The following is a 13,414-nucleotide window of genomic DNA, read 5'->3' on the forward strand; positions in this document are numbered from 1 at the left end:
TAATACAATTGCAATACATTACAACACGATACGATACAAACTCAGCTATGTGTTCATTCTGTCCACCATTTAAGTGTACCTCCCGCCCCCACCCCCACCCCTTTCAACACGTGTGTATGTGTGTGTGTGTGTGTGTACGTGTGTGTGTGTGTGTGTGTGTGTGTGTGTGTGTGTGTGTGTGTGTGTGTGTGTGTGTGGCGTGCGGGTTGGGGTTAGTGGGAGGGATGGAGGGTAGAAAGATGTGTGTGTGTATGTGCGTGTGTATGTGTGTGTGTGTGTGTGCGCGCGCGCGCGTGGCGTGCGGTTGAGGTTAGTGGGAGGGATGGAGGGTAGAAAGATTGCGCGCGCGCGCGCGCTTGTGTGTGTGTGTGTGTGTGTGTGTGTGTGTGTGTGTGTGTGTGTGTGTGTGTGTGTGCGTGTGTTCGTATGTATGTATGTATGTATGTATGCATGTATGTATATGCATGCTTACACGTAAGTGCTTATATAATAATATAAATATGCATGTCGTATTCGCGGGAAAGTGCAAAGTTTTCATTAATCGCTGCATTTGCTGTGTCTTGTGTTATGACCTTCCAGGTATCGATATATCGATCAAAGAAGATGGGAGAGAAACGAACGCACAGGTTTTCAATGTAAAATAATGATAATAACGCGCCCTGCACAAGCCCAAAAGGCCAATCTGTACTCTTCCTCAAGATGAAAAACAGCACCAGTTTTTTTGTTTTTTTTTAGCATCAATCATGCCGATCATTCAAAGCAGGAAGCCTTTGACAATTCAGTGCACATATCTTTATAACAAGCTGAGCAACAGAAGAAAGAACTGACACGTATTTACAATTTCTCACAGAAAGATAATATAAGTTAAAGGAGGAAAGAAAGAAAGGCATAAAAAGGAGAATCAAGAAAGAGGTAAAAGAAACCAGCAAAAATACTCCATTAGAAAAAAAAAGAAAAGAAGAAGAACAAATATATAGAAACTGAAAGACACGGAACATAACATATTTCATCAAATATTTACAAGACACAGATACTGTCGACGATTAAAAAGCAAAATTACACCGAAAAAAAATATCCAGAAACAAAAAATGACCTACCATAGACCACAACCACCAATAACAAAAAAAAAAAAGTTTGTCCAGTAAACCACATGCCAAAAGTATACAGTTAGAAGAAAATGTGGTCTTTCTTTCTCGTGCGTGGTAGAAGAATTTCCGATCGGACACAGACACTAGTGACCTGAAATGTTATATAACAGTGTCTGTGGATCGGGATCAGAGGAGACTTACGGGGACGCTGCTAAAGATGGCCGACCATCCCAGCTGGCAATAGCCTCGCTTGTGAAACTGGTCTCTCAGCGTCCACAGTCGATCAACAGCTAACAGTAAAATAAGGGAAAAGTGAGATAACATGAAAATGTGTGTGTGTGTGTGTGTGTGTGTGTGTGTGTGTGTGTGTGTTCTTGAGTGGGAGAGGGGGGAAAGAGGGGATGGAGACAGTCATGTTCCCTCTCTGTTCTGCTCTTCAGTTGTCCGATTCTCTCTCTCTCTCTCTCTCTCTCTCTCTCTCTCTCTCTCTCTCTCTGTCTATCTATCTATCTATCTATCTATCTATCTATCCAATAAGCACGCCCACACCATACACGCATATAGGCCTACATACAACATACAGACACAGACACTCAGACACACGCACACAGACACACACAGACACGCGCAGACACACACACACACACACACACACACAACACACACACACACACACACACACACACACACACACACACACACGAACTTTCCGTTAACTCATTAGACAGCTTCCCGGAACTGTTTTATTATTTCGCTGAAAGATTCTTTCTTTCTTCCTTTAAAAAAAAACAACAACATAGGGTAAACTAAAGCATCTTCAAGTAATCAGAATGCCAATCCCTCTCAAATTTGCGTTTGTTTTGGTGTTTTCTTTCTTTCGTCTCGACAGTAATGTACGTATTGATCACAAGTGTATACTGCTTAATCCTATCCCCACTTCTCTCCATACTATTATTGAACCAGTCTCAGTGTCTGTCTGTCTTCACAAGAAACTCCCTTCACCCACAGACAGACAAGACTTCGTCTTTGGCGTCATTAGGAAAATGAAACCAATTAGAAGCGAAGAGTATGCGAAGGAATGAGACAGGCAGGGGGTTGGGGGGTGGCAAGGGAATTAAGGATCAAGTCGAAGAAGGAAAGGTGGTGTCTTCGCGTGGAGGGAATATCGTGTGTTGGGACAGTTCAATTCCGCGATTCCCTTCGGACCACATCGATTGGTTGTTTGCTTAATTGGACCAAATAAAAAAAAATAGGAAAAAAAAGGCCATGGGCGTCAATATCGGGTTGGAGGGCCTGGCAGTCTGGGTTGGCAAGGGTACAGCGGAATTAAAATGGAAGCAGTTTAAAAATAGCAAGGTTAAAGGGGGGAAGGGGGAAGGGATCTCTCCCACCCACCTCCCGACCCTCCTCTACCGCGACCCCCCAGACCTTCTACCTCCCACACCCCCAGCCCCCTATTTTCGGAGCATGAAATCTATATCTGTCAACAAGTCCTCTGATTTCAGTCAGACATACATACGCTGAAACTTCACAAACTACATGTCAGTTAATGATTATTCGTCACACAAACGCTACAGCAATAAAGAATGTTAGCTGCGTCGGAATAATCGTCTTGGAAAATATTACTCTCTGTCAATTTGACAGTTTTAGAAAATTGGCATTTCTGAAACTGGATCAACATTACGACCAACCAACCAATCATTGTCACTCTCTGAGGAGGTATTGCAAGCTATCAGTCACACTATCTTTAGGAGTAATAATAATAATAATATTTGGGCAGTATAGGTAATTATTCGCGCAACCTGTACTATTGTTTCCATATATGATACACTGTCCACATAGCTAATCCGGGAAAAAAAAAAAGAAAAGAAAGCAACTCATTGAACAGGTAACTTCCTCGATCCGTTGACCATTCTCGACCCTAACATGGCCAAGGTCAAGGTCAAGGTCAGGTCAAGATCGGGTGACGGAGCAACTTACATCCGAGAATGAGGCCGCCCAGCCCGTCTGGCAGTAGCCCTGCCTGTGATACTGGTCGCTCACCCAGCTCTCGTCTACCGCTACACGGCCAGGGAGCAGCAGGAGGAGCAGGAAGAACAGGAGGAAGAGGATGCAGTGGCACAGATGAAGGAGTAGCAGCAGAAGGTTAAGGAGGAGAGTGGGTTCCACCATGCAACAAGACAGAAGAACGCAGCAGCAGCCGTTTTAGTGAAAGCCACTCACAGACGGGGCGGCAACCATGCGGGGTTTTGGGGGGCGGGGGGGGGGGGGTTGGGGGGAGGGGTAGCTTTCACAGCGAAGGTTCTCCGACCCGTTCGGCAAAGAAAAAAACAAAAACTCCGGCTGATCCGCTCGGATATCATACCTGTTGAAGCTTCGTACAGTTTTCGAGCGAAGCATCGGCTTTGCGTCTCAGTTTTATATTTCAGTTCGTACAGAAGCGTCACACCTGTCGAAGCCACGTACAATTTCGAGCAAAGGTTCGGCTCTGGGTCTCAGTTTTTGTGTGTGTGTGGTTTTTTTGGGTGGTTTTTTTTTTCAGTTTTACAGAAGCATCAAAGCATGCAGACTGAACCATTACTGATGGACGGTGACATCACTTCTGCCAACTGTCCTGGTACATACAGATACTGTCGTTGGGTAAGAACCGACATTGAGCGAATCGGGGGCTTCAAACCCTAAGGTTCCACATCTTGTCTGCGGACAGGCCCAGAGCACTGAAGCGTCTTTTTTTTTTTTTTTTTTTTTTGTTCTCTCTCCTTATTTTTTTAGGAGACTTTGACTCCGGGACATCCTCACATCAGCGCACGCACATAAGAAATATTCTGAAAAACACAACAAATTTATTTGGCAGCCGATGCTTCACTCAGAAACTGTAATAATTTGGACGCTCCGTCTGCGAGAGGCTTACGGCCCCAACGATCAAAGACTTTCAGTCTTCGATGTATGTATATATATATATATATATATATATATATATATATATATATATATATGATATAAATATCAAAGAGACTATTCATACATGTATACATCAAAGAGTTCAATCATATGTGTATATACAATATCATGTATACATGAACACACACAAATACAAAGCGAGTCTAGTTGAATAGCAACAACGCATTACAAGAGATCATTCTCTGCACACACACACACACAAAAAGCACGTTTGTTTTCAGACAGAAAAAGACTGCATCAATACATAAATAGAATGCACTTTTCACTCTTTTTCCCCTTTTCTTCCTTTTTTCCCCTTTCTTTTTATACATTGATATCTCTTGTCTACTTATGACAAGAATCTGCACAGTAGGATTCACATCGCTTGTCCTACAAACACGTGCCAGAACAGACAGAATCATGCCAGACATATTTCTCAAACACACCTCAACTTCATTCCCCACCCCATCCCCACCCCCACTACCCTCGAATACATACAGACAATAAAATTATGGCCTACATTTTCACCTTCCTTCCAATTCTCCTAGAAAGAACGAAAGAATGAATAAACAATTTGATTAATTAGAATAAATGAATAGAAAAATCAAGAAAATAGATAAACAAACAAACAAGTAAATGAATAAATAAATAAATGTAAGATAACAATAAGGGAAAGATAAACATTTTGGTCAGCGTCTCAATCAAGAATCTCTCTCTCTCTCTCTCTCTCTCTCTCTCTCTCTCTCTCTCTCTCTCTCTCTCTCTTTCTGTGTGTGTGTCTGTGTGTGTCTGTCTGTGTGTGTTCCTTCTATATTTTCTTTTCTTTTTTTTTTTTTTTTTTTTTGCTTTCTTTCTTTCTCTTTGTTTTTTCTTCTTTCTTTTATCTCTTGCTTTCGGGAAGTTTCATGTAATCCACATCCGTGTTGTTATTTTCAGGCTAGCCCCTTTCTTCCTCTCTCTCTCTCTCTCTCTATATATATATATATATATATTTCCCTCTCTCTCTCTCTCTCTCTCTGCTTCTCTCTTACTTGTTCTTCCCTGTTTTTTCATACTTCTTTTATTGTCCATATGATTTGCATTTCTTTGATCACTTGGCTTCGTTCGAATTTCTTCTTTGATGTGAGCATGAAAGAAACGAATAAGGAAATGTTAGGGGAAAAAAAAGAAGGAAAAAAGCTTGTTTGTTTTTTTTTAATCAAGAAATACAGAAAGACAAACAAAATGAAAAGAAAGAACATCAATCAAAACAAAATGGAAAAAAAAAATGAAACAAATATATACAGTTAGCAATAGATAACACAACAATCAGTCCTGCTCTCTTCAATATTTCCAAAAGTATGATTTATCAAACAGACAAACAAACAACAACAAAAACCCACAACATATTTCATAACGCTTTTTGATCATACCGCGAGAACTGCGAAACAAAAGAAAACAGCACAAACAACACGCGAGCGCACACGCAAAAAAAAGAGAGAGAAAAAGTATACCATCAGCTGCAGAGCATCAAAATAGATAACAAAAAGAAGAGAAAAGTAAAAAGAAAAAGAAGAGGAAAAAAAGATCAGAGGGAAAAAAAAAAAAAAAAAAAAATGTCCAGCCCCGTTTTCCTTTCACATCCAAATTAATGTCATCCCCAATACGTTTCCGAACACGGACGGAAATAGCCGGGCGGGCCCGAGTCGTGCAAGCAATCGCTTAATCATTTAAAAAAAAAAAAAAAAAAAAAGACAGAGTAAAAAAAAAAAAAAATTAAAAAAGGAGTCTCCAAGCACAGAAGAATTTTCCAGAAGGGGCCATAACTGAAGCATACACTTGAGGGCACACAGCAGAAAAGATGGAGGCATGGGGCAGAAAAGAAAAATTACGCGAGCGGTTCATCTTGAAGCAGGTAAGCAGAAGCCGAGGAGAGTGGCCAGAATAAAGAAAGGAAGGAAGAAATGGAAAGGGAATAGTAGAAAGGAGTCAAGCCATGTTTATGTTCGTTCTTTTTTTTTTCTCCAAAGAGCGGAGGATGCTGACAATGACTCTGTTGAGTGAAACACACACAGACACAGATACACACAGACACAGACAGACAGACAGACAGACACGCACACACACACACACACACACACACACACACACACACACACACACACACACACACACCAAAAAGAAAAAAGAAAGGGGGTTGGGGGAGAAGAAAAGTATTGTCAAACTGCTGGTGATCGTACCAGTTAATACTCCAGCAGGTAAACTTTTGACTAAAGCCGTAACTTGCCTTCCTCCTTAAAACCAATGTGCCTTCACCTTTCCCTGCACTCTCGCTCCACGTCTCCAAATCGGAAATGCTGCTTTTATTTATCTATTTATTTATTTATTTTAGGGGCGGGGGTGTTTTATTTTGCTGTTGTTGTCGAAGCTTTTTTTTTTCTTTTTCTTTTTCTTTTTTGGTGTTATATTTTGCAGTTATTGTTGAGACTTTTTTTTTCTCCTTTTTTTTTGTGTTTCATTTTACTGTTGTTGTTGTTGAAGCTTTAATCTTTTCTGTCGCTCTCTTTCTTTCTTTCTTTCTTTTTTTCTTGTTCTTTTTAATACTTATTTATATTTTAATGTCTCTTTCGTTTTCATATTCTGCTTTCTCCGTCCATTTACCTGTATCCATCATGATTTGTAGAACTTCCTTTTTTCTCCTTTAATGGGGGGCGGGGGCCTGGCGGGGGGGACGGGGGGGGGGCGTAAGTGGGTAACAGTAGCTGATCACTCCGGCTTATGATGATTGGCCACTTTATTGATTTGTTTTTTCGCCATGATTATATGATGAACTTTTTTCTTCTCTTTCTTTTTTTTTTTCTTTGTTGTATTTGTTGTTGTGGCTTGCTTGCTTGCTTATTGCTTTTTCTTTGATTGTTTGATTCATTTGTTTCTAAATCAGTTCATCCCCAGGAAAGACACGTGTCGGAATGACCTTCACACGGAGAGAGGCCTTTTCTGGGTTTGTAAAGCTGCTGTAATCTGGCCCGTAATTGTGACCACTTTTCTCTCCCATGGTTTTGTGGGAGCGTTCAAACGGAAGTTGTGTTGTATGGCGCAGTTTTGTTTCGTTAATACGAACGTGTTTTTTTTCAGACGTCATAGTTATTGCCCTGTGCGGTCAGCAGAGAAAAGCAAATGAATGGAACTGTGTTGAACAAGCGCCTGATGGGAAAACAAACAAGCGCGGCAGAATCTATAACTGGCATGACATGTAACAAGATATCGTGCTCCACACAGGGCTTTAGAATATGAATTGCGAGTCGCGTGCACAGGCACTCGCGATCCCTTTCATTGTTATCATTGTTGTATGACTGCAGCTGTTTTCTTTGTTTTTTGTTGTTGTTGTTTTGTTGGATTTTTTTTTTTGGGGGGGTGGGTGGGGGCGTGGGGGGGGGGGGTGGTTGTTGTTGTCGTTGTTGTTGTGGTTTTGGGGGGATTTTTAATGAAAAGATATTTAAAATACAAGACATTGCAACACATAACATCAAGAGTGCACAGATACCATGATCACATACAAGCTATCAATTACAAAACAAAACTTACATAATCATCTACTAATATGTTTTGTTAAGCTTCCTGCGGAATTACAGTCACAAGTGAAAGTGTATGCTTTTCTTTCTAATTGGCTGAATCTTGCTGTGTACTACAACTACAAGTAAAGGCATATCCATTATCATACAAATCGAATACGATACTACGTGTTGGACTGCATAGAGATGGACAATGCTATTCTGTTCCCACTCACTAAATATCAACTCGTTACTTAAGTAATCAAGGGCATATATAACTGTCATGCTGAGCAGAATCGTTCATATTTCCCAAGAGTGGAGGACAAATATTTTTCTAACCTGAATCATATTTTCAAATAGTTAATAAAATGGTCTAGTGTAGGTGTTGTTCCTTGTACATTACACTTATGGATGAAGAATTTTGCAGTTAATATCATGAAGTCTGAGCTTTTATCTGTCTTTACACTTTTTGTTTTATACAACCAAACAAAATGAGCTGTTCTCTTAGTGTTAATCTTGTTTTGTTTTATTTTTCTTTTCTTTTTTTTCTTTTTTGTTTTTGTTTTTTGTTTTGTTTTGTTGTTTTTTTGTTGTTGTTGTTGTTGTTTTTCACAGTACTGATCAGGGTCTTCTACATCTCGTATCTATGCACAGCTGAATGAACGAATCGGAAAGCTGGTGACATTGAGAGGTTTCTTTCTTGTTCGGTTTGGTGTCGTTTGGTTCGAAATGGTTTTGCTTGGTTGCTTGCTTGATTGCTTGCTTGACTACTTGCTTGTTGGTTGGCTGGCTGGCTGGCTGATCTGACCGCTTCATTCCCTCATTGCATGCTTGGTTGTAGACATCGTTCGGTTCACTGATTGCTTGCTGGTTTTCAGCTGGACGTTCCGTGTTTCTGTGTATGTATGGGTGGGTGGATGGAGGGATGGATGGAGGGAGGGAGGGAGGGAGGGAGAAAAGGTGGTGAGATAATCTATGTATGTATGTATGGTATGTGTGTGTTCGTATACGTGCGTGTGTGTGTGTGTGTGTGTGTGTGTGTGTGTGTGTGTTTGTGTGTGTGTGTGTGCGTGAGGGAGGGAGGGGGGTGTATGTATGTATGGCAAGTAATATGGTATGGTATGGCATAAGAAAAATGGTACGGTATGGTGTGGTATGGTATAGTATGGTATGGTATGGTATGTGTGTGTACGGACAAATGGATGCATGTTTACACGTATGTTTGTATGGTAAATATAGTATGGTATGGTATTATATGGTATGCTATGCTATGGTAAAATGTGGTATGACATGCTAAGGTATGCTCTTATATGCTATGGTATGCATCTTTTCTTCACATTTGTTTGTTATATTGAACGTATGTGAGATTACAAAATAAAAACACGCGTGTGTGTGGTGTATTTTTCTGTCCTCTTTTCTTTTCCTTTTTCTTTCTTTCTTTCTTTCTTTCTTCATTCATTTGTTCGTAATTAGTCTTTTCTTTCTTTCTTTCTTTCTCTCTAGCGCTAAGCCCTAGTTTCTTCTATTTTTGTGGTAGGTCGCTAATTAAAAATATATTTGTTTGTTTACTACTTATCTCACATTTTTTGCAAATGATGACATGAACAGAAACACGTCGTAAATCGATCCGAATCAACCAAATTTTGAGGATAGACCCCCCCACCCCCACCCCCCACCCCCCAACCCCCTCCCCAACCCAAACCCCACTTTCCCCTACACATACCCCTAAAAAAAAACTATGAAAAAAAACCCCATCAAAGTGCAAGTCTACGTGATATGTTTGCGGCGGACTTTATTATATATTCCAGAGCCACACACGGAAATAACAAACACTTGTTTTGTTGGGGTTTGTTGTTGTTGTTGTGTTTTTGGTGTGATTTTTCCTCTGGGCTAAAAACTTTTTTTTTTCTTTAAACAGTAAGAAAAATAAGATAAAGAATGAATTAGACCTAGCAATACGGAATAATAGTAGTTAAAACGTGTGTGCCTATGTGCGTGCATGCGTGCGTGTGTGTGTGTGAGAGAGAGAGAGAGAGAGAGAGTTATGATGATGATTACACCTATGTTGGTGACGGTGGTGACGACAATGATAATCATAATAAAAAGAGTAATAACAATCAACAACGTCAGTAACAACTACAAAGAAGGAGAAGAAAAAGAAGGATGATAATGGCACAGGCTTGCAAACAAAGCAAATACATGAATGCATAAAACGAAAAGTTCAGAGATGAATACATATATATATATATATAGATAGATAGATAGATAGATAGATAGATATAGATATATAAAAAGCAAAGAGTTTCCTCAAGAATACAAAAAGACAAGCGGATTACAAGAATAAGAATGACAATGAAATCAGCCAATCAATAAACACAAAAAACAACGCTTATAGAAGCTTGTGGAACCCCGCATGCCAACTCAGGCATGTGTCAGCCGGAATCCGCTGACTCTCATCAGCAGCCAATCCCCCTTGTCTTCTTAAATCAACACCCCACTTTCATTAACTGCCCCCACGTCCCTCCTTCCCCTCCTCTCTCTCTCTCTCTCTCTCTCTCTCTCTCTCTCTCTGTCTGTCTGTCTGTCTGTCTCTCTCTCTCTCTCTCTCTCTCTCTCAATGTTCTTGTGTCCTAGTTAGAGACTAAACTTTTTTCTTTTTTTCTTTTTTTTTTTTTTTTGGCGGGGGGGTAGGGGAGGGTTGTAACTTCCTTCGAGTTTCCAGTAAAAGTTTGTGTAATGTTATATTGTATAATACTGTATTTTGTTCAGTTAAACGAAAATAAGCTCTGAATGGACCGACCGAACCGAAACTTTAAAATAAAACGCGCTAGTTGGTTTTATGCCCCCCCCAAAGTTTTTGTTGTGTCTTATTATTTCCTTCGGTGATTTCAAACAAAGAAGAAGAAGGAAAAAAAATAAAACGGCAACTTGTGAGTGAAAACAAAGTTAGATGGGTAAACGCCGCACGGATTTGGGGAAGGGATTAGGGAGGAGAGAGGGGGAAGTGGCCGGTTATCATAGACAGAAGTTTTTTTGTTTTTTTTAAAATAATTAAAAGAAAAACATAAGAAAGAAATATATACATAATGGAATGAAAAACACAGAGACCAGTGAAGACACCCACAACATCGGGACGAGCACAAGTACCATAGCAAAGGAAAAGAAAAGAACCTCAAAACGAAAAAAATAAAACATATAAAAAGAATATAAAACCGGTATTCATTACCTCACCTTAATGAATATGATCAATGAACGAAAACAGCTAACAGCAACAGCAACAACAACAACAACCACAGCAACAACAACAACAACCACAGCAGCAACAACAACAACAACAACAACCACATCAACAACAGCAACAAGAAGGCGTAAGACATTATGCATTTTCCATATTGACATTGTTTGTCCAGTCTGAGATTGCGTTCCAACAAACAAAGCCAACACAAAAACCACAACAACAACAAAAATGTAACTACAACCACTATCATCACCCAGAACACCTCGTATATTGCACTCAACTTTACTTCTATTCATACATGATTCTGGAAAGTTGTTTTGTTTTGGCTGGAAAATAGATTTTCAATCAAAATAACACAACAAACACGACAATCGTTATACATCATCAATAACAGCAACACACCACTTGTACAATATTGTGTGATGAAAGATCTATCTGTGAAGCGACCGAAGATGACTGAAAAAAAACCATGTTAATAACAATGGCAACATCAATCATATCATCACCATTATCGTCGTATCCAACAACAATATCAAAATAAAATTATTTATATAATAATTGAATATTCAGATGGGTGGGGGGGGGATGCTAGCTAGATAGAAAAAAAAAGAAGAAATAATCATCATAACGACCTGTATTAGTCAAACCACACCAACCAGAATACAGAGAAAGACATAGAATGAGTAAATGAAATTAGAAAATAACTATATAAACAGCACCAATGTCAACAGGATGAAGAATGAGGAGAAGGAAGTAAAGAGGAAGATGAGATGATGCAGGACGAGAAAGGGGAGGAGGTGGAGGTGGAGAAGAAGAATAAGCAGGAGAAGAAGAAGAAGCAGGAGGAGGAGAAGAAGAAGAAAAGAGCAACAACAACAACAACTAGTAGTAGCAGCAGCAGCAGCAGCAGCAACAGCAACAATAACAACAACAACAACAAAAAACCAGGAAAAACAAGAACTAAAACAAGAACAACAAGCAGAAGAAGGAACAAGAAAGAGACGAAACACAGTTTAAACCGTTAAGAAAGAAAGAAAGGAAGGAAAAAGAAAGAAAAAAATGAGACAGGAAAAGAAAGAAAGAACGGAAGAAAGGAAACAGAAAGAAAGAAAGAACGGAAGAAAGGAAAAGACAGAAAGAAAGAAAGGGAAGAAGTAGTATCACCGTTTGGGAACAACAAGAAAGAGTGATTCTTTTCTTTTTTTGAAAGAAACGAAAGAAAGAAAGGAACGAAGCAGTATTACCGTTTCTGCAAGGGGCGTACACATCGTAGTCTGTGGTGGAGGCCACGTTGACGATACAGCTGCCCACTGGCTCCCGTTTGTCCAAGGTGGCCGAGAAATACACGTAGCGAGGGGCACAGGCCTGGAGAACACACAGAGAATGAAGGAATGAATGAATGAATGAATGGATGGATGGAGGAATGAAATGATGGAGGAAGGAAGAAGACAAAAGGAAGGAACTAATAGAAAATATATCAATATTAAATACGAGATAGATAGATGAATAAGCGATTGACGAATACTCGACAGTCTTACGAACCCACAGAGCCATAGACATGCTGACAAACAATAATACAGACAGACAGACAGAGATGTGTGTGTGTGTGTGTGGGCGCGCGCGCGCATGTAAGCGTGCACGCGCGTGCGTCCGTGCTTGACTGTCCATCTGTCCCTCTTTTTTTTTCTTTTTTTTTTTTTTTTTTGTTGTTGTTGTTTTTTTAGTTGAAAATAGCAACAACAGCAACAGCAACGCTCAGTAAGTGCCATCACGTCGTTTAAAAACCCTTTACTCCAATCAAGCGCTTCAGGCATTCCGATTTCGCCCGAACGTCATCAGCGGTCAGAGTGCTTGTCGGTTTGAGGGACGTGCGGGCGCGCATCGCTAGCCATTAAACACTGACAGACTGACAGACAGACAGAAATACAGACCGACAAACAGACCGACAGACCGAAACAGATAATTATACCCTCACTTTCAGAAGGTAGATTTTTTTTTTCTTTAATTCAGTAAAGAGATACTTTCATTCTGCGGAAAGGATGTGTTTATTCTCCTTCTCTTCCCCCTCCTCCTTCTTCCCTTCTTCTCTTCCACCTCCTCCTCTTCCTCTTCCTCCTCCTCCTCCTCCTCCTCCTTCTTCTTCTTCTTCTTCTTCTTCTTCTTCTTCAGCGTCCATCTCTCGCCTACGTTCACAAGTACAGATGTATTTGTGGGGGATTGAATATGACCGTTCTTACCCCCACCGTTTAGGCAGCCATAATCCGTTTTCTCAGGTGTGCATGAGCTGGTTACGTTAATGTTTCTATAACTGACCGAATGCTCACATGGCTGGATGACCTGATTTTTTAAATAAAAATTTTAATATGCTGATCATCTGTGCGTGTATGGTAAACACTAAGGGGGTTAAAACACTAACAGGTCAAAATTGTATGCTGACATACAAGGCAAGGCAAGGCAAGGTAAGGGGCAAGGCAGGGCAAGGGGCAAAGCAAGGCAAGGCAAAGCAAGGCAAGGTAAGGGGCAAAGCAAGGCAAGGCAAAGCAAGGCAAGGTAAGGGGCAAAGCAAGGCAAGGCAAGGGGCAAGGCAAGGCAAGTGGAAAGGCAGGACAAGGCAAGAG

At 40.3% G+C, this 13,414-nt stretch overlaps 1 protein-coding gene across 2 annotated transcripts in view; it reads right to left on the minus strand.

Moving 5' to 3' along the window:
• LOC143293676 (integrin alpha-8-like) overlaps positions 1-13,414 on the minus strand; it is a 255,395-nt gene that overhangs the window by 138,454 nt on the left and 103,527 nt on the right. Inside the window, exons 5-6 of one of the 2 annotated variants that reach the window (XM_076604832.1) lie at positions 12,041-12,161; positions 3,069-3,148 (exon numbers count right to left, since the gene is read on the minus strand). In XM_076604832.1, coding sequence (XP_076460947.1) covers positions 3,069-3,148; positions 12,041-12,161 — 201 coding nt within the window. The remainder of the gene's footprint in view (positions 1-3,068; positions 3,149-12,040; positions 12,162-13,414) is intronic. The other variant, XM_076604833.1, reaches the window with a different exon arrangement.

The sequence above is a fragment of the Babylonia areolata genome, chromosome 19 (genome assembly GCF_041734735.1).
Source record: "Babylonia areolata isolate BAREFJ2019XMU chromosome 19, ASM4173473v1, whole genome shotgun sequence".
Classification (NCBI taxonomy): Eukaryota; Metazoa; Mollusca; class Gastropoda; order Neogastropoda; family Buccinidae; genus Babylonia; species Babylonia areolata.